This window comes from Alligator sinensis, unplaced genomic scaffold (assembly GCF_000455745.1).
Source record: "Alligator sinensis unplaced genomic scaffold, ASM45574v1 scaffold506_1, whole genome shotgun sequence".
Lineage (NCBI taxonomy): Eukaryota > Metazoa > Chordata > Crocodylia > Alligatoridae > Alligator > Alligator sinensis.
This window is the reverse complement of record NW_005842215.1, coordinates 1,550,111-1,572,018: the sequence shown is the minus strand read 5'-3', so window position 1 is coordinate 1,572,018 and position 21,908 is coordinate 1,550,111. Positions and strand designations below refer to the sequence as shown.

At 39.8% G+C, this 21,908-nt stretch overlaps 1 protein-coding gene across 6 annotated transcripts in view; it reads left to right on the top strand.

Moving 5' to 3' along the window:
- NUP107 (nucleoporin 107) overlaps nt 1-19,675 on the top strand; it is a 46,557-nt gene extending 26,882 nt beyond the window's left edge. For all 6 annotated transcript variants that reach the window (XM_006026962.3, XM_014521477.2, XM_014521478.2 and 3 more), the window contains 16 exons: nt 1,385-1,475; nt 2,342-2,418; nt 3,033-3,092; nt 5,893-6,038; nt 6,140-6,188; nt 7,447-7,516; nt 8,091-8,209; nt 11,919-11,957; nt 12,306-12,456; nt 13,650-13,756; nt 14,939-15,041; nt 15,293-15,453; nt 15,987-16,112; nt 16,898-17,011; nt 17,571-17,738; nt 19,335-19,675. In XM_006026962.3, coding sequence (XP_006027024.1) covers nt 1,385-1,475; nt 2,342-2,418; nt 3,033-3,092; nt 5,893-6,038; nt 6,140-6,188; nt 7,447-7,516; nt 8,091-8,209; nt 11,919-11,957; nt 12,306-12,456; nt 13,650-13,756; nt 14,939-15,041; nt 15,293-15,453; nt 15,987-16,112; nt 16,898-17,011; nt 17,571-17,738; nt 19,335-19,442 — 1,689 coding nt within the window. In that variant the 3' untranslated portion in view covers nt 19,443-19,675. The remainder of the gene's footprint in view (nt 1-1,384; nt 1,476-2,341; nt 2,419-3,032; nt 3,093-5,892; nt 6,039-6,139; nt 6,189-7,446; nt 7,517-8,090; nt 8,210-11,918; nt 11,958-12,305; nt 12,457-13,649; nt 13,757-14,938; nt 15,042-15,292; nt 15,454-15,986; nt 16,113-16,897; nt 17,012-17,570; nt 17,739-19,334) is intronic.
- Nucleotides 19,676-21,908: the final 2,233 nt, after the last annotated feature.

The following is a 21,908-nucleotide window of genomic DNA, read 5'->3' as shown; positions in this document are numbered from 1 at the left end:
GCATCCAGTTCCTCCAAGTGACTCTGCACCATCTCAGGGTCTACGCATGGTAGTCTGGCGCCTTGCTGCTGCCTCTCCACAATCCCAGTGAGAGGCTTGTCTTGCCCCTCGCTTAGGAACACTGAGGCAAAGAACTCATTGAGGAGTTCAGCCTTGTCCCCCCTGTCCGTCACCAATTGCTTCTGCCCATTTAGTAGGGGTCCTATTCCACCCTGGGCCTTCCTTTTACTCCCTATATAGCTGAAAAACAATTTCTTGTTATCCTTAACTTGGGATGCCATCCTCAGCTCCATGGTAGCTTTGGCCCATCTAACTGCCTCCCTACAAGTGTGAGCAGAGGAGGTATACTCCTTTTTGGTAATCAAACATTGTTGAGGTGAGGTAGGGATAGCGCATGCATGTGCTGCCAGTACCCTTAACCCAGTGGTATTCTTGCAGAATCAGTCCTATGTCTCTGGAGAAAAGGTTCCCAATTGCAGCATCACCTACATGCTCATTTTCTAAGTCCCTTCTTCTTCAAAAAGTCAATTTATTGAAGATTTTACTATTTGAAAAGAGTAAAGTTTGATTTTTAAAAATTACAACCAAAATTTAAGTCTGCCTTACTATTTTGGTTGTTCTCTGTCAGTCATGAAATTACTTAGTTATTTTACTAATGTCCTTACATATTAATCTCTCTTGAACACTGCCTTTTTACTTCACAGAGATCTGCTTACTGCTAATAAGCCTATTGTTCTCCCTAACACTTTAATTCTTGCTGTTTCATATTGCTAGACAAGACACTAAAACCAGCCTGGGAGAAATATAGTTCTTAAATAACACACACTGTGCCAGTGAATAGCCTGATGCACCTTGTCAGCACAAAATGGGATTTTTAAAGGCACCTGTGGACTTCTGGCATTTATCCCCCAAGTCTTAGGTGTTTGCAACAAGGGGTATGATTTCACAAACTAAAAGATTTAACCTAAAACAAATTATAAGTAAAAGATGTACAGTAACAGATTAAGCTGGGAAAGGTGTCTTTGTAAAATGAGAAGTAACATTTTTGCATTTTCTGACTTAAAAATATTTAGTATATTCATTGGGAAATAAAACAAAAGTTAGTTTTTTATATCAGTCCATCTACGAAGAGTTGGACTAAATGAAAAAAATTGTCATCCTGTATCTTTGCAAAACTCTAATCGTGTTAAAAATCAGTAATACTTGTATTTATTGTGTAAATATTTTTCATGTCTCAAAAACTTAGTTTGAGTTTAGAATTTTTGAAACACAAGCATGAGTTAGCGAATAAGAATGTTTTTGTGCAACCAGCAGGCTCTAGTACCACTTAGATACAAGCACTTTCACCATCTGGAAGACTTGCTGAGAGAGTCTTGTTTTTCAGGCACAACGGCTGTGCAAACGATGTGGTCAGGCCTGGAGAGCTGCAACACTTGAAGGATGGAAATTGCATCATGATCCCAACATAAATGGAGGTATGCACATCAAGTGAGCATAAAACATAAACAAAACATTAGATGCCTAGTTGGTCTCAAGGAGGCACAAGCCTTTCCTTGCCAGCTTAAAGTGCCTTTGTTTCTTAAAAAAATGCTCAAGTGCTATGTGTATTGAGGGAGAGGCTTCTGTATCTTTGTAGTTGATACTTTCTCTTCCCACTTACGGGAGAAGGAAATGCAGAAAAAAATGATACTTTCAGCCACGTGGGTGAAATGGATTTCCCCTTTCCCTGCCATTTTCTTTGCATACACTTTGTATAGTCACTAAGCCCCTTTTTACCTTGTTCAGAACACTTTAAAACAAATCCTCTGCATCTGGGTCTTCTTCATTCCTTTGTTTCTCATCTGTGTCCCACCAGCGTCTTGCCCCTCTGTACATTGCCTCTTGTCTAGTCCAGTCTCTCCCCTTTCTATGCCTGAATTCCAAAATGAGAGAACACAGCTCCCTTTAACTACCCAGCCTCCTGCCCTGCTGCATCTTTGAGTCAATATCCCATGCTCCATGCCCTTGCTTTTGGCTACATCTCAACAAGGTTAACAAAATCAATATGGAGCTTCTAGTCAATGTAGAGACTGAGCGCCAAAAAAAAGTTAAATCTTTTCAGTGATCGACTAACCTGTGGCTAAACTTCCAAGTGCTATCATTTTAAAACAGAAATATACCAAATTTCCCAGGAAATTACTTTTGGAGCCAGATGTCTCCTTCAGCTTCAGAAGGATCAGATGTTTTTGGGGAAGTCCCAGAAGAGTTGAAAATTGAGCTCATAATAGCAGCAATATGTAAATTCAGTTAGTAATTAGTACCATTTTGAATACCAACTGCTTTTAAATTATTTTCTTTGTAGGAACAGAGCTGGAACCGGTGGAAGGGAATCCATACAGATGCATTTGGAAAACAAGTTGTTGGCGAATGGCAGAAGATGTAAGATGATATTGAATTGTTTGATACTGTAAATGGAAAACTTCTTTGCTTTAATTGAACTGATATTTCTGTCAGCTTCTGTATAGTTAAGTCTCTGCTTTTTGCACTTGCTTCTCATAGAAATTTGTTTTCAATATTACTAAAAGGGTTCCTTGAGCATATTTATGCGGCCTGATGAATGTGGAACTGAAACCAGTTATTGCAGCAAATGGATTAAGGAGAGTAAACATGCAGATATGAGTAGGATAAAATAACAGGGACTGTCCTTCAGTCTGGTTTATATAAGCTCATATGATGAGTTCAGGAAAAATCACATTTTCCCACCCCATTGTAGTATCTCTTGGCTGGGTATATTGTTGACTGTGCCTTTTGTTGAAGTGATCTGATTGGTAACTGGCAGAAAATGGTTCTGGAGTAAGTGGGCTCTTGATCCATTCATCATGGAGGTTCATCTCTCACTACAGTTCAGTTCTTGTGGAAACTATTAAATAAGTTGTGTGTGGAGTAGTACCTAGTAAAATGTCAATCGATTCTGACATCAATTGAAAAAAAAACTCTCAAGCTTGCTAAATTTCTGCTTTTTGTTGGTTTTTTTTTTTTAATGTTTATTGTAGGATCAGTTTAATAGATATGAGAGAGCAATCTATGCAGCACTCAGTGGGAACCTCAAACAGGTATGCGGTGCCTCACGTAAGTAATGTTTGTTGGAAATATGTTGGTTTTTTTTCTCGTAGCAGACTGCCAGCTGTTTAAAATAGAGTAATTCCCTGTATAATATCTTCCATTTCTAAAAGCTTAGTAACCAAAAAAGAAACACTAAACCTACCATTGTGGTGAACATCTTTATCACATTTGATTAAGCAGTCAAGATAAATACATGTATACATTTGGCCAGTAAAACCAATTCTACTTTTGCCATTTTGGTTAGCCTGTATTTCAGAATTCTTTGATGACAGTATTAAACTACTTTCTCTCTAATCATGGATGTTTCAGATTGGGGAGGGAAGAGCCCTGCTAGGTTATCTAGTCCAGTGTTTCTCAACCAGTGGGACGCATCCCACTGGTGGGATGCGAAGGTTGTGTAGATGGGACTTCAACTCATTGCCCGATTTGAAAAAATCAAAGTTGTTTTCACTTCAAATAGATGAATCAACAGCTATCTTGAACAGTGAAATGTTGCAGGGATTTTGTTTTTTATCATGGTGGGACCAGGGTTTTTTGACAAAATGGTTGATGGGTCATGAGGTGCAAAAGGTTGAGAACTGCTGAGCTAGTCCATCTCTGCTTGACACACAAAATACTATGTCATTGGCTTGTCTAGTCTAATTTTAAATTTCAAATAACTGGGTTCTCACAACCTCAAGAGACTTTAGCAACCTCACCTTACTTTTGGGAGGTATTCATGATATTGAGCCAGACTTTACCTTCTTTAGTTTTTCTTATGACTACTTTTAACATCTTAAATTAATCTCCTTTTTTCTTAGGGACAGTTCAGATGTATTTAATTTCTTCTGCACCTTTATCTTGCAGTATTAACAAGCTCTGTCTGCTTTTTCTTTATGTATTCATTCAACCCTCAGTGGCAGAATAGGTAGGTGGAGGCACATAGATATAGGAGTAGGCTTTTCTAAGTACTGCATTAACTAGTAACTGAAGGACTTGAGCATTGCTGTAGATTTCTTCATGTGAACCTCTGATGTGTAACAGTAATAAAAATAAAATGAAGTGATGCTGGGATGCACAAGGAAAGGAACAGACCATTAGTGTGTCATTGTATGATTTGGTAGTATGCTTCTACTTTGGATATAATGTTCAGTTCTGGTTGTTGCATCATGAAAAAGTATCATAGGAGGGGGATTCAGAAAATAGTAGGAGGAATGAATGAAGGCATAGAAGATTCCATGTGAAAATTTGAGATTATGGCAATTGTTTACTTTAGAAAGGAAATTAATGTAAAGATGTGATAAAATTATGTAATAATATTGACATTTCTACAAATAGAGGGACATTGGACAGAACTGAAAGTCATCAGATTTAGAACTGTTATGGGAAGGAACTGTAATGAAACCTAAAGTTAACCTTTTGAACTCCTTGCCACACAAATTCATTGATGCCAGGAATTTGCCAGGATTCAGAAAGGAGTCAAAAGGCCTGGGAATTTCAAGGGAGTTTTAAGTGCACTACGGTACAAATGTCACTGATTTTTTTTTCAGTCTCAAATGGTGGCCTTGCTCCTTTGGGAATCTTATTTTAGTGGAGCAAGAACTTCTAGAGCTACAATATCAAGGTAAACAAAGAAAAGCTAAAGTATATAAACTATAAGTTAAGGTATGCTTCAGCACATCATAATAATTAAAAAAAAAAAAAAAAAATTCTAACTAGGAAGGTTAAACTACTGCAAGTTTTCTTGCACCTTTCACTGAAACCCCAGACTGCTGCTTAAAACAGGGCACTCAACTAAATAGACCATACATCTGATCTCAAATGGCCATTTGTATGATAGTAGTGTTAGAGTTAGGTTGTGTAGCCATGCTAGTCTAGGAATTATGCAAAAGGCAAGGATTTCTTAGGGTGATATCTTTTACTGCAGGGATGCCAAACTGATTTGGCCCCATAGGCTGCATGCGTTATACATGATTGGTCCATGGGCCCAGATCAATGGCATCGGGTTAATCCCATGGGCCAGATCTTGTCTCTGGACCCCTGCCCATGACAGATCCAGTGCATGAAGTGCTTGCTGTCACTGCCTGGAAAAGGCCTGGCATCCTGGGCACTTGGCTACCACTGTTGGACAAGCTGCGGTGCTGGACTTCATCCTGTGGCGCTGGGGTTCTAGCGCTGTTGCTCTTGCCTGGATGATTGACTGCAGCCACAGGAATAAGTCATGATGCCACTGATTTCACCTGGGTAATGGACTGCAACCATGAGAACAAGCTGAAATGCCAGGTGTCTTCCTGCAGTGCTGGGGCTCCAGTGGCATGACTTTTACAGGGTTGGCTGCCAAGCACCTGGGTGAGAGCAGGAGTGCTGTAGCCTCAGTAGCACCACGGGAAAAAGACTGGCATTGTGGGTGCTTGGCTGCCACTGCGGGAACAAGCTGTGGTACTGCTGGGGCTCCAGCACTGTAGGTCTCAACCAGGCACCTGCCTGCTGCTGCGAGAAGGTCCCCTATTAAGGCTGCAGACAGATGTTTGACACCTGTTTTACTGGATCAGCTGCAAAATTGGGATAGAGTGAGCCAAGCTTTTGAAGGCAAGACATTCTTTTGCATCAGGAGATCTGAAGAAGAATGTCTTGCCTTTGAAGCTTGGCTAACTGTATCCCAACTATGCAGTTGGTCCAATAAAAGTTATCATCCTAAGAAATTCTTGTGCCTCTCATATTTGTATGATCTCATTCTGGTATTTTTTCGGATTTGTTAAAGTTGTTGATGTTTTTCTTGTCTTCATTTGTTTGTCTGTTTGAAACATAAAGCTTCTTCCAGTTTGTGACACCTGGGAAGATACAGTTTGGGCATATTTCAGGGTTATGGTGGACACTCTTGTAGAACAGGAAATCCGTACATCAGTAATGAGCACAGAAGAGATGGAAGAACTCCCCAGAGAGTATTTAGAGACAAAGTAGGTTTTCAGTAGCATTATCTATTTTAACCTCAATAAAAGTCCCCTGTGACCTAGAATCGTTATTCAGACTAACTTTTCTTGCATTCTTCCTTGTGAAGCTGGACATTAGAAAAGGTTTTTGAAGAACTGCAGGCTACAGACAAAAAGGTAAATATGTATTGTGCTTTTTTATTGATATCGTTTGTTTGGGCGGCTACTTTTAATTTGGTACTTAAGAGAATGATCTTACAAATAATATGCTGAGACTGAAGAAATCAAAAGTAAAGTTGGACTTTTTAAAAGTCAGTCAGACTTTAATCTCCTCATTTTATAGAATTAACATATATTCCCAGTCTCCAGCAGATATTTTCTTGAATATAAAGGAATTAAGATAAAAATTTCCTCTTCCTTCATATTTTTAGTACCTTTGACAGTGAAAGGGAAATGGGCAAACTGAAAACCTATCAAATTTAAAAAATGAGGCATACTTGGCTCTGTCCCCATGCCAGAGTGACTGGTCATACTAAAGAAACGGTGAAGCCAATTATGAAGTCCCATCAAATGTACAGAATGGGCAAAATGTAAAAATAGAACTTTTTCTAATCTTGTTTGCTATAACAGGTAAAATTTTCACCTATGATTAAGTTAAATGTGCTATTAAGATGTTTAAGCTTTTATATAACATGCATAGTGTAAATCTGAGCTGTATAAGATTTTATTCACTTTAGGTACCTGCTGTACTATTAATATGCAGCATATCAATTTAAACTAAAAATTATACATGTATCAGATGCCTTTTTGCTTGCATAGAATTTCCCTATTAATATTTGCTGGAATATACTAGCACTGTGTTTATAGAGTTCATCTGAATGGTTTGAAGGAGAACATGCAGATCTATGTTGTTTAACTAAGTGTGTAGTTGCCATCCCTTCTACCTTGTGGAACTCTGACAAGGATGAATTTTATTGTTGAGCTATTTACAGTTGCATCTGTATGCCTGTCTGTGATGGAATGCCTCCTAAATCCCCTTAAGGCACACGCTGTCTTCTTTAAGTGCCCGTATCTGCTCCATCATCCTCTTAGGTGTGTCTCACTATTTTCTGCAGCCTCATATTTGTTCTTGTCTCTGAAAAACACACTCTTAGATATCCACACACACTCCCTTCATCCTCCAGGGACTAACGCCTTAGCTTATCAACCTGTTCCTTTTTGCTTTTTTTTTTTTCCTTTCTGTTCACCAGTTCTCTCCTTATAACATAACCTCCATAGTAGCAGGCTGTACTTCAAGTGTACTCTCTGAGGGTTTTTTCACAGTATCCTTTTATTCAGATACACCAGAGAGGGACCTACTTTTCTGCATGTAAAAGGTGATATTTCATCATGCATCAGTTGGGTTTTTTAACTGAAAATTTGATCCATTTTTCAGAGAGTTTTAGAGGAGAATCAAGAACACTATCATGTGATTCAGAAATTCATTATTTTGGGAGATGTAGATGTTAAGTTGTTTGTTTGTTTGTTTGTTTGTTTGTTTGTTTTTTCCAAGTGATTTTTTTTTTAAGTTAATTCATTACAGTACTTAGGATCTTTATGGAAGTTTTCCATAAGTGAACATGTTTTATTACTGCCAGCTATGCATACTCAATCTGAAACTTAAATTGATTTTTTTTCTGGCTGATACGATGAGATCAAGAAAGCATCTGCTATCAGAATTTTAGCTCTGCTTCCCCAAGTTACACTGACCCTGGCAGTTCTAGAAGCAAATATTGATAAAATTTTAGTTTAGTAATGAAGGTGTTCAAATCTGAATACTTGTAGGAAAAAGATTAGTTTAATAAAAAATTATATTAAATCAATTTGAACCTGTATATGATACTTATATTATCACTTTTCGGAATGAGAACTAGACTTCATGGCAACCACATACATTTTTACAAATTGATACAGTTTTGGTGGTGTGTTCTGGCTCCCACATGTATGTTTTATTTATTGAGCATATATGTTGTTTTGAAATATTTCTTTGCCTCCCTTTTCTTCCTAACGGTAATATAAATGTGTACTTGGTGCCTGTAGGTTTGATGGATGAATTTAACAAGTGGCTCTCCAAAGACAGAAGTGTCCTCCCAGGGCACCTCCTTCGGTTCATGACGCATCTCATTCTATTTTTCCGCGCTCTGGGGCTTCAGACAAAGGTAAGTTAATTTTAATTGTATTCTGTCTAGTGTAGTGGGACCTTCACTGAAAATATGTGCTTTATAATATAAAAGTTCATAGCATAAGCTATACACAAATGTTGGCTAAATTACAAATAGACTGCCAAACAGTGATATACCTAAATAGACCAGTTGTCAATGCTATTATCCAAATTCATCATCAAAATAAAATTGAAAGGACAAACACACACAGAGTCAAATTTAATGCATCCTGCAGTGCTTCTCAGATCCTTGTGTAAGGAGAATCTAACATAGCCTGTCACTGAGAGAGACATATTACTGCTGGTCTCTGGATTTAAGAATTGATGTCAAGAGCATTTTGGCTAATATAGATATGAGGGAAGACAAGGTCTCATGGATAGCCAGATGTCATAGAATTCAAGCTTTTAGGGATCGTAACCAGCACCTGAAATTGCGCACCTGGTGTTGATTTGCTTTTAAGGTCCTCCAGTTAAGATGTGCAGCTCCATTTCTGCACCAGCTGAAGCTGTCAGGTGTTCTTCAAGCTTACCCACACCCCCACACACCCATAGCATACCCATCTTACCTCTTGGAGACAAAGACTGCCTTGAAATGTGTAGCTTCAGCTTCATGACCAATCCCAGATAATGAAAAGCACTATAAACCATTTCTTCTACCTAAAAATCTTGTGGGTATGAGTTCAGTAGAAGATGATAGTTGCAAACTATTCTGGCAAGAGATGATTAGAGCTTACCTGATGCAGATCCTATCCTAGCCCTTCCCTCTAGTTGTTTTCCAATATCTACAGTTGACACTTCAATAATTTGTCAGGATTTTCTTCAAAACTTAGGCTATAGGTGGATCTCTTTCTCAGCCAGGCACCAAGAAAGTAGTGAAACTGTAGAATCTAAATTTGATTAAAAAAAAGAGAGAGAGCTAAAGGAACATAGAACTTTTAGCAGAAGGGGGTGAGAAGATGATTAAGCACAGTTGAAAGAGGATGACTACAGCATCCACTGCTTATTAGAATCACATGGGGCAGAGCCCTTTTGATGCTAATAAACAGTGATTCTGATAAACACTGGCAGAGTGAAGAGCAAATTCAACATTGATTAATGCATTGATTAGGTTGGTGTGTGTGTGCGTACCCAAGCAGCAGTGCTATTTCTGTCTCAGTGTCTTTTCCCCCTATTCCCTTGCATATTATGGTGGTCATAGAGGTTCCCAATGCCAGTGGATTCAAGCTTACCTTTTAGCTTTAAAATTCTGTTGAGAGTTGATTGAGATGCTAAGTTTAACTGCCACTTCCCTTTGTTTTTTCCCAGCTGCTTGTGACTCTTTCAATAAAGTTGTTCTTTTGGAGAGGCTAAAGTCTTTCACTCTTGCTTACTGTTGGACACAGTGGCCACACTCATGCTCAGTAGTTACTGACCATTGCATAGCAACCTAGTTGTGCAGAGAGTGTGTGCGCACAGACCGGATTCTAACAGCTGGTAGAGTAAAAGCTTGTACACACAAAGTGTGCTTTCAGACTTTGATTCTACTGAGTGAGATTGAGAAGTGTTGGATAATGCCCATCCTGGAATGCTATAGGCATTTGGATTTTGATGCTAACATGCAGCTTGAGTCTCTTAAATTATATTCTGATAACCAGCAGACCCTGTAGCTTGATTACTAAACTTTAGGATTTCTGAAGAGGAACAGAGTGAATTTAGTTAAATGGCCATCATTTTTCAGTAGACTTCTCAAAGAGGCAGTCTTGAAAAGTACCATTATGTTGTTTTTCTTAAGGCATCTTCTTTTTCATTCATGTGGTCATAGGAGAATATTAGCTTTCATTTAAAAAAAAAAAAAAAAAAAAAAAAAAAAAAAAAAAATTCCATCCTTCATGATTCTAGAGGAAGGCTCAAACATGACCTGAGTACCCTAAACAGGTCAAAATAGAGGCAGAAAACCCTGTTTTTATCTCATGACTTTGTGGATCTTATCTCATGACTTGTAATTCTTGGGATTTGCAGTGCTGGAGATGTCAACCTCAGTAGCATTCAAGCTGTTAATATCTCATAATCAGTTTTATTTAGTCTATCAGCAGAAGAATACCTGTCAGAGATAGTGAATATCATTAATTCCAAGTCTGAAACCAGACTGGAGATGTAGAAGATCTATCAAATCCAAGTTTTTCTGGGGCTTGGTCCTTTGCCATTTCATTAGATCTTTTTTTAAGGTAGATAAAGGATAGTCAGGTTATTGTCTGAGCTAATAAGCCTGATGCCCATGAACAAAACCAATCACCACCTTCTGATGGATGGTTGACACTTTTTGCCTATATAGGGTAGGCAGTAACAGTTCCCCATGGTTACGGTCTTGGAATATCAGGTGGCCATAAGAAGCCACAAAATATAGCCAATTGCCAGTAGTTAGACACAGATCTCTAAGCACATCTAGCAGTTCAAAGCAGTACAAGGTTGAAAACCTCGTAAGAGTGGTATCATTATCACCACCTGCTCTGCTACCATGTAAGCAGTTGTGCTTGTACAGAACCAGTGTATTTGATACTATATCATTACATTAAACTAGCAATTGCTCATAATAAGGAATGCTCCATTCTTCGGAGCTAAGGTAGCCTCAGTTAATTGCATTCTCTACAGTCTGAAACTGTTCCTGTGAGTAAAATATGACAGGTTATCCAGCTGATGTGGAGAGAGGCTCTGCTTCAATTTTTCTGTAACATAGGAATGCAGAAATTCTCTGTAAAATAGCCAGTGATGCTCGGAATACTCTTCAGCCAGTAGCAACTTGACCTTTCTGCCTCATATAATCAGAAGAACATGGTAACTTAGAGATAATGCATGAGGAAAAGAGATCTAGGTTCTTCCATTAGTATTTTGGGGACAGCTAATGGTTATATATTTCTAATAAACCAGAAACTTTAAGCAATAAAATCCAGAGAATTTTGAAACCTCTTTTCAGCAGAGCAATTGGCTCAAGTGCAGTCGCTTGCTAATTTGCTTCGCTTCTAATTTGGGAGCTGCTGCACGGAGAACCAGCTCAGCTTTTTCTACAGCAAGGATGTCAAACATGTGGCCTGTGGGCCAGATCCAGTCCACAGAGCCATTCCATACTGGCCACCAGACTATGGGTGGGGCTGATAGGAGTGGCCTACTGCAGAATGGCAATCAGTGGCAAGAAGGATGAATAATGGCTGACACAGCCTTGGTTGCCCTCTGGCCACTTTGCCACAGCCCTCCCTTTCTGGCCATCAGCCTCTGCAATGTGCCCTGTGTGGGAGCCAGAGCTCAACTGGAGCATGTGTGGCTGGAGCTATGGCATGGGGCACACATGGGCAGAAGCCTCCACCATGTGCTCTGGTACAGAGCTGAAGCATGCTCCTGTCCAAATCCAGAGCTGCTGCCACCACATGTTCCAGTCCAGAGCCAGCCCAAGGCATAAGGTAAGTGTGACACCCTTGCACTACCTTTGTGCTATGTAGACCTATCTTTTGGGTCTGTCAGCCTCAGAAGAGCACATCACAGAAATGCATTCTCTATCATAGCTTGCTACAAGGAATAGATTACTGAAGACATGGTATGCAGTTAGCTCTTTATGTATGTAGCTCTTATGTATGTAGTCTTAGGTATGCAGTAAGCTATAAAATTGCACAAAGAGAAGTTTAGTTGCTTTCATAAGATTATTTTATTCAAAATTAAAATTCCTCTTTCCCATTCAGGAAGAAGTTTCTGTTGAAGTCTTAAAGACCTACATTCAGGTAAGCTTTCAAAAGTATCTTGTCCTGCTTGGCCTATAGTTAATGGTTGAGGAAGAAAATAAGCTTTAAAATTGTAAAAAAAAAAAAAAATGCATGAGCCTTCAGAAAAATATTAATTATAATCTCCTAATAGATATCGAGGTCCTCAGCCACACCTGTCAGACTTTGTAGTAGCAATGCCAAAGTAAGAGTGGGGAGTCGGGGAACCTTAGAAATTTGTTCCATATTGTCTGATAGCTGTTGTTTGTGTTCAGTTGTATGTATTAAAAATACCCACAGGAAATATAGAATTTGTACAGAAGTATACATTCATTACCTGTGTACATGCTGCTGGGTTTTATTCTTCAGCGAATGATGGCTGAGAAGCACACAGATCTGATAGCCTTCTACGTCAGCCATTTGCCTCAGGAGCTCGCTGTTACTCAGTATGCTGTATTCTTGGAAGATGTCATGGAAACTGAGCAACGCCATCACTGTCTTGAACTAGCAAAGGAAGCAGGTGAGACCAGCTGAAGCTAGCTAATTAAGTGCTTACCTTCCATTCTTTGTCTAGTTATGTTATCTTTCAGTGATGTTAATTCAGTACCACCAGTCCCAGCCATACAAATGTGGGACAAATTCCTTCTTGTTGGATTTCTCCTTTTTCGAGGTCTCTTTTTTCAGTTAAGTTTTTAGATGGGTGGTAACTTTTTCTTAAAGTTAATCAGAATGATTTCTGGTTTGAGAGGATAACTTTGTCTTTGTACTTGCTTCCTGAGGTTGGACTTTTCTTTCTAAACTCAGCACAATGTTTGAACATGTAGTCACTTCCAGGCCAGACAAAAAGAACTGCTAAGTTAAAAGCAGACATACTAAAGAGGCCAAGGCTTTTCCCAATTCTTGTCTTTCCCTAAACTAAAGATTATGTAGGAAAGACTCATGACGGACCCATACACTACTTCAGGTATTTGGTGTAAAGCTTTCTTCTGTGCTGCTTTGTAATGATCCTTCAAAATATCTACTGTAGCCAAAGTAATTTACAATCTTTCCTTTCTGTTCTTCCCCACGAAATTAAAAAAACAAAAAAAAGTCAAATGATCTGCTTGACTCCTTTCTTGGGAGACACCTAGTACCATTCTCAAACCAGTGTCTCCACTGCTGCACTTTCTCAGTTAAGTTAACTCCTACCCATATAACCTGGGTTTCAAAGTTCTTGTTATATGTGACAAATCCTGCCTTTTCTTTTTTTGCAAGACAAACTATATGAGTAGGAGACAACTTGGCTCTCACATTTGGGAAGAATCTACAAAACTGCATGGCTTTGGGGTCCCCTTCATCCAACTCCTGTTAAACCAGTTTTTGCCTCTTTAATCCAAGGTTATGGGAATAGATAATTCTTAAGAAATGTGTCTATATGCCTCTCCTTTTACACAGACTGAAAAGCATATGTCAAACTTGCTTTTTTTTAATCCTGCCCCTTCCCAGTGTTTTTATTTTTTCTTAAACTCCAGTCTCCTCTTTCTGAAAGGCAACCATAAATTACCTATTGCAGAAACATATGGCTCAGCCTGAAACTCTGAACATAAAAACAAACAATTAAGAATGCTTAGTACCAAAATAAAAGGACCAATAAACTCCCAATAAAAATACCTCTTGCTGGCAATCTAAATTGATAGTTAAATATTGCTTATATAATTTTGTCTTTAAATGTAGGTCTGGATGTTGCAACCATAACAAAAACAGTTGTTGAAAACATTCGCAAGAAAGATGCTGGCGAGTTCACTCACCACGACCTTGCTCTAGATAGTGGCACAACAGAGGTAAATGTCCACAGTCAGCAAGACAAATATTCCCCCATGTAACAACTGAACACGGGAGTCTTGGGGCGTGCAGTGTCCTCAGTGTTTCTGCTTTTTTAACTAAAGCTGAGAGCAGCACTTTCTGAGCGAGTGAATGTGAGATGCATACGTAGGGAGCGAGAACAGAGTTTGGGTTTGATTTTGTGTGTTTCTTGAATCTTCGTGGCTGCAGTATGCGTTTGAGTAACAGGAAGGGAAGATAAAATCAGTGGCTCATCTGTGGCAAAAATGTGAAAGAAGGTCTGCTGGGAGGGAGAATGGCAGCTGTTATTAAAATAGTTTACCAATTTTCTTGCTAAGACAGCAAGCTTGTTCTGCCTGAATAATTCTGTGTATGCGTGCACACGCTCACACGTGCACATGTGCCCAATTCTAATTCTCAATCAAATGAAGAAATTGAAAACTTGCCTTCTGCCAGGGGTTCTTTGTCAACACCATTGAACTGTTATGCCTCTGATCAGACAATAACAGTGACATGATAAAGGCATATTGTAATTGGCTATGGGCATTTCTCAAATTACTATTCAGGAAACAATTGACTGAGTGGAGCTGAAGAAGGAGTTTTGATGACTTGTTTTCTTCAGTAGGTGCATCTACACATGCACTTTAATCCATAGTAGCCTATTGTACTGTGTATTAAAGCGTTATGTAAGGTGCAATTATGCTAATGTGCAGTAAAATAAGCTACTGTGCATAAGAATCACTTTAAATTTAGTACCTCCAATGTGAGGCACTAAATAAATGCATTAGGCTGCCCTAATGCGCAGTACCAAAAGCGCACATTTTTAATGTGCGTTAGGAAAAGCACATTAATGCACACGTAGATGCAACCACTAACAATTTAAAAGTCCTAGCAGAATTCGTTTAAGGGAAGATCTGCAGTTTGCCCTGTAGGTGAGAGAGAGAGAGATGCTTGGAATGGATTTGAATAGATCTGGGCTACTGGACAGTGTTCCTCTTTTTCTTAGATAGTTGATACAAAAATTGTGTTTTTAAAGTAATCTACCATAAGTATCTCATAATGTTGCCTGAAGACTTCTAGGAAGAACGTTGTTTATATACATATTTTTTTGGTAGATTCAACACTGGCTGATCCTTGAAGAAATCTTGTTTATGTCTAATAAGTGTATTGGCTTCTTACAGGAGGATCGCTTGAAGATAGATGTAATTGACTGGCTGGTGTTTGATCCTGCACAGAGGGCTGAGGCACTTAAGCAAAGCAATGCTATAATGAGGAAGTTCTTGGGTATGATAACATTATAGATTTTGTTGATTTAGTAGATTTAAACATACTATTCGTAGTCTCGTAAGTGCAATAATGGTTATCTAAGAGCATTGGACTTTGGATACATCCCTACCTATCTTATTAAGGAGCAGAAACAAGATGGTGAAGTATTCTCAGTCTTGAAATTATAGAGAATTTGCATCGTGCTTAATTGACAGCATTAACAAATTTTGTAAAATAAAAGCGCTGACACTAAGATTATGTTCTCACAGCATCCAAAAAACATGAAGCAGCAAAAGACGTGTTTGTGAAGATTCCACATGACTCCATAGCAGAAATATATAATCAGTGGGAGGAACAAGGAATGGATAGTCCTCTTCCACCTGAAGATGATAATGCTATAAGAGAACATTTATGTATTAGAGCATATCTGGTAAGACTCAAATGCACTGAATGATGAGTACTTGACTTTGCCAAAGGAGTAAACATATTCCTACGATTCCAGAGAAGTTGCATGTATTTGAGCAACAGTCTATTGTGTTGGGTGCACTTTTGGGGGGATTTTAAAGCAGGGGGTGGGTGTCAGAGATGACCCACAGGCTGGACCTTACCCATGGAGCCCTATTACCTGGCTCATGGTACTGCCTGGGGGGCCCCCTGGCACTCATCTGGCTTGCAGACCATCCCTGGGTTACTCATCCAGCCCACTGTGCCTGATGAGTTTGACCTCTGTTTTAAAGGATTGAGAAGCTTTTAATGTAGTATATACCAAATGTTGATTCTGTACAATTAGAGAAGCAAGTGATGTTAATTTTTTCTGTTTGATGACTTCATGAAAAAAAATCTTTAAATTAGCTTTTAATGAAAACAAGACTAAGAAGATATAACGGAGTGATCCATGGATCAATTCAAAATGTCTGAGTAGTAATCTTTAATGGCAAACTTTTTTTCTGCAATGCAATTTAGGAAGCCCATGAAACCTTCAACGAATGGTTTAAACATATGAACTCAGCTCCACAGAAACCTACACTGCTGTCACAACCAAGCTTCACTGAGAAAGTAGCTCATGAACATAAAGAGAAAAAATATGAGGTATGTAGATTTTGGCTATTAAGATCTACTAAAATACAGTTCTTCTGTTGATAAAATACATTGTAATAAATTATCAGACATGAGTGTTGCATGTTCCTGTTTAAAGGAACAGTTCTGGTTTGAATAGAATACAGTAGAAATCGACTAATTGGGATGATTGATTGACCCATTGTGAACCCTAATAGTGAATTAAAAACTCCAAAAAGCATAAGACTTCTTTATATTCTGTTGCAACTTTACTTGCAGGACTTCATAGCATACTAGTAGATTAAAAAAAAAATCAGTTTTAGTAATATAAAACTTCATTGCAACGTTTTGCTATTAACTCTTCTATGGAGAATAAAGGGCAGTACTGTTTTGTGGAAGGACTTACTACATTTATCACACCCTTCCTATATGAATGTTGCTGTTTTTTCTCACCAAAAATCCCCACTGCATACATCGGAAAGTATGAAATGTACAGCATGCAGTTGAATTGAAACATGCAATTTGTTCTAGAGAATATGGCAGAATAAGTTGTCAAAATATTATTGCTTTCTGTGAAGGGTTGCATTTACTCCTGAACCATCTGTTTTTACTCTCTTTAAACAGGCTGTTAAGCATGCATGCAAATGCCTGTGGGCAGATGGCATTGCAGGCCAACAGCTAAAAACTTAAGTTTTTTGTTTAGAATTAGAACTGCACGTTAGCCTCTGTACATGAGATGTTGTGTTAGTATAGGCTTTGGATGTTGTTCTTTTCAGCAATATATACATACTTTATTTACTGTAATGTTTCTTCTCCAGATGGATTATGGAATTTGGAAAGGTCTCTTGGATGCACTAACAGCTGATGTAAAAGAAAAAATGTATAATGTCTTGCTGTTTGTTGATGGAGGATGGATGGTTGATGTTAGAGAGGTAAGCAGATTCTTGTACCCTGGAATAGATCTTAAATTGCTGTCTTTACTCAATAATAAGAATTTTTGGCATTCTCAAATTTTTGTTGCTCTTGTCTGCTTGCTTATATAATTTGCTCTCGTGGCTTTACTAGCTTGAATGAATTTTTTTCATTGGTGTGGAATATGAGCAGTTGCCATACCCATCAGACCTGTAGTCTGTCTGTCTGTTCCAATGTCTTGATTCTGACACTGTTGCTTTGTGGGGGGTGGGGGTGTAAAGCAGTCTTTTTGGCAGGCATGCCACAAAATAAGCCCTACGCCCTGCCCAAGTGCTACTCCAATCCTCTTTTCTGCCCAATCTACTGCTCTGCTTTTTGCTCCCTGTCCTGTGCTGCCTGCTCAATCTTCTGCTTTGCTTCCTGCTCCCTACCATATCTGTAGCTGTGCTGCCTGCTCCGTCCCTGATCTGCCACACACACAGGCTGCTTGTGCCACGCGTGCTACAGATTGGCCATCCCTGTTGTAAAACTTTGTAAAGGAAATGTATTTAAAACTAATGCATCTTTTCCTGGTAAAAGGATGCTGTAGATGATCCTGAACGAACACATCAGATGATCTTGCTGAGAAAGCTGTGCCTGCCCATGATGTGCTTTTTACTTCATACAGTTCTACACAGTACTGGGCAGTATCAGGAATGTCTGAGGCTGGCTGATACTGTCGCTTCAGAGCGGCATAAACTGTACATGGTGAGTTAGAGCAAATTGATTTTGCTTTTAAAACTAATTTAAAGAAGCATACAGTTGCTTAGAAAATAGCTGTTAATAAAAGAAGATACAAAGTTATGATTAGTATAATCTGGAGTCTTTCCTGTTTTATCCCATTAGTTGCAGTAGTAAAGGACTTCCCCATCAGTGATTCTCAGCCATGGCGTTTCAGCACCATGGGGATGCCTTGAGACCCTTTAAGGGTACCACGCAGTATTACCACTGTTAAACATGCACACACCTACATGTGATTCACAAGATAACCTCAGAGATTTCAAATAGGAATCCGTAGTGTCAAAACTATTCTGATATTGGGGTATTTTTGAGGTCTTTACAGCAGAAAAATTGCTCTCCATATTTGAAAAACAAGTGAAAGCTAAGAGCTGGCTTTTTCTGAGGCTGGTGCTTTCAATCTAAAAAGATTGATAACCACTGGTGTATAAAGGATTAACTTTGGTCTTTTTGCTGTGTGTTCGTTAAAAGTCATTAAGGCCTGTAAGACGTAGGCCTGAGAAATTTGGTTATCTGAATATTTCCTCTAAATAGTGTGCTCTGTGTGTGTATTTCCCTCCCAAATCATAAGATAAAGATTCATTGTTCTGCTGTTGCATTTCACTGCTAGCAATCAAGCCCCTTGAGCCAGTACTGGCAAATGCACTGTATGGCCACGTTCAAGCAAACGTGGATGTGCGGTATGTGGTGCCACAGACCTGTTTGTGGCACCGCACCACACACTGAACATGCAGGCATTCCCTCCACTGCTATCTTGCAGCACGGGTTTGGTTTGGTTTGGTTTGGTTTTTTTTTTGGTTTTTTTTTTTTGACCCTGGGAGATCCTAGGGTCTAAGAAAGCCATGCCGCCCAAAACCTTAGCCTCGCCAGCCAAAGCCACACTCCTAGCTCACCAAGGCCCCCAGGACCCCATGTAAGGCTGCTGGGGCCAGCCCAGTTGCTGGCCCCAGCCTCCCCTACCCCACCCAGGGTAACCTGCTGCACTCCACAGTGTGCGTAGCATGGGAATTCCCCAGGGACAAGGAGCTGCGGCACAAGGTGTGCTGCTGCTTCTCCTTGTCCCCGGGGAAACAAACATCCATGCTTGTCTGGAAATGGCCTACCAGTGCTTCCAAAGATACAGAAGTATTCTTGGTTTTAATCCTTCTGGCAGCAAAATAGCAGGGGGAAGGAGGAAACTGCATTTTAACAACGGACTGTGAGGCAGAGTTTGCAGGTAAACCAACTACTCTAAGAACCATGATCTATCTATTTCTACAAGGGGGTCTGAATTCTGGTCACCATCTTCGTTACTATTAAATGTTTCTCTGCTGATCTTTGTAGTAGAAATGTTAAGCAGTTTTGAGATTTGTGAGCAACTTGGGAGATTGTCTGTGGAGCTGGAGTACTGCCACTCTTCTGGGCTGATTGACAATTACCAGGCTTTTTTATTCTAATTTTTGTTATATCTAAGTGTTGAGACACTATTCAACTTATTTTAGGCATGCTAGTCCATTGTTTACTTTCAAATGTATTCTCATGTACAAAAGAAAATATAACCTCATATCTTCATATCTTTATTCATAGGTGTTTTCTAAGGAAGAACTCAAGAAGCTACTACAGAAGCTAAGGGAATCTTCTATAATGCTTTTGGACCAGGGTCTAGATCCTCTGGGATATGAAATTCAGTCATAGCTCTAGAATATATTGACAGAACTTCTGCACAGGAAGTTTGGACATCATATTCTGTTTGAAAAAGTAAATATATTTATCAGGTTTAGGGGACTGTAATGTCTTGACATTTGTAAAATAAAATAATTGAAATTTGAACTTTTGTATTGGAAAAATGCTGACTTAAGCTGCATAGATAACGTTGGCCATTCAGCATTTTTTAGTATGTCTTTTTCCAATAAAATTGCTGACGGGCACAAATCTTAGTGGGTTTTTTCTAGCCTGTGTGCAAGTGGCTCCATGTGAGCAAACCCCAGTGCCTGTGTAACCAGGCAACTTCCACAGGAACTGCCTGTGATTTGGAACAGAAGAAGAATGTCTAGGAGTGCAGTGGAGAAGGAAGTGAGGCTACAAAAAAAAGTTCTTGGAATGCACAGAAGACAACAGTCTGAAAGAAGGGGCATTAAATGATAAGGAAAAAATAGTTTGAAGTTACTAACACTTCTCAAAAAGAGAGGCTGCCTACTGCTTTCAAGGTTGTTAAAAAAATGTGTGCATGTGTGTGCACTACTGCTGCTGCTTGTAAGCAGTCACGTAACTGCTTCAGGGTTGTGTGATCTCAAACTGGAAGGAAAAGTAATCGTCTGTATTATGCAGATCTGAGAATGCATAAACAGGGCTGACTGATTGCTATTTCCTTTAAAAACAAAACAAAACTCACCTGTGCTTGTTCATATCTGTTTTAGTTCTTATTTCAACTGAGAGCTGAAGCTGTATTTCTGGTCATCTCTGAAAGAATATAAAGAGCCTAGGGGCATTTTGCATGAAGTTTTTTAATTTAGGTAGTCCATGCTTAGAAATTTCTGGTCCAGCAATAGAAGTAGAAACTCCTATTGTTTCACACAGACTATATGTATATGAAGAAACTGTACTAATAAGCATCTGGCAATACTATTCTGTTTGAGATTGTCATTGCTTTCTCTATAGTGGGCACAGAATAACAAAAAAAAACCTCCCTGCTTTCAAGGGCTGGAAGTAGCCAGGAGCCTAACAGGAAGGCTGGAATCGGAAAGTGAGGACTTTTGAGTTCTTCACTTAGAGGCTCTGAGAGCTAATCATAAGGACCATCAGGCCAGTCTTCTACTTGTTTTCTTAATATCAACTGATTTTCACACTTGACAAGGAGTCTGTTATAGCCACAAAAAATAGTTTCCAGAACAAGCTTGTTGGTCTTGCTTGGATGCTAGCTGTGGTGTGTATGAGAACTTAGTGTCTTGTAAGTTCAGTTTAAGTACAAGTTTCCCAGATCCAAGTCAAGCCCTGGCTTCTCTTTGTTCTTTCCTTGCTACTAGTAATAAAAGTTCTGCAGACCTACCGTATTTAATGGTGTATAGGTTGACCCCACCCCAGCTTTTTTATTTGAAAAGTGAGGATTTTCATAAGCATGATGTATAAGTCGGGGCTGGACTCAGCACTCGGCTGTTGCAGCTCCATCTGCGAGTGGTGCTGCTTGGGCTGCACCAGCCAAGTACCAATTCCCGGCCCCATCCACTACGAGAGGCGCTGTTTGACCACTGGGCTCAGCACTCGGCAGTGCCACTCGCAGCACGCAGGGACACCAGCCCTTGCAGGCCTGGGGCCAGTCATGGGATGGGCCTGTGCCAGCCGAGCACCAAGCCTGTCCTCTGCAAGCGGCCAAGACCAGACCCTGCACCAGCACTATCCCCATCCCCTGCAAGCAGTGCCGGGCTAGCAGGGGATGGGGCCACACCAGCAGGCCGTGTCTGCTGTGAGTGGACTCAGTACCACTTGCAGGGCAATATAGTGTATGAGTAAGTCAAGGTTGAATTTCAAGAACTAAAAATTGGACTTCAAACCTCCACTTAATTTACTCAATTTCATGGTGTATAAGTCCTCAAAAGTGCTTGTGCTGTAAGGACTGAAGAATGAAGCAGCTGGAATGTTGCAGCTATTTCTTGGGGTAAATGTGATATCTTTTATTAGACAAACAGAATAGTTGGAAAAAATTGTTCTTTGCAAACTTTTGGGTACAAAAACCCTTCTTCAGGCAGAGGGAGAATCTGTAAACTCTCCCTTTGCCTGAAGAAGGGTTTTTGTTCAGAGAGGGATTCGGGGGTTTCCTATGTGACACCTAAGGGGGCACAGGGGTGTGAATGGATGAAAAAATGATTTGGGGTAACTGATTTTTCTCCGGCCAAAAACCAAAAATGATGAGTGCTGACCTGTGGGAGGGACTGCCCCCCAGCGGGGGGGGGGAGCGGTGTATCAAAGGGGTGTGTAAGGGGTGAAAGTGTGTGTGCCTGAGGGGATGAGTGACCGTGTGTGCCAAGCAGGGCTGGGGAGAGGGTATGCATGTGTGGGGTTGTGTGAGAAGTGGGTAGGTGAATCTCTGGGTGGGGGGATAGCAGAAGGTGTGTGCGTGCCGGGGGTTTTGGGTATGGGGGGGGGGTGACGGGCTGTAGGGGGGGC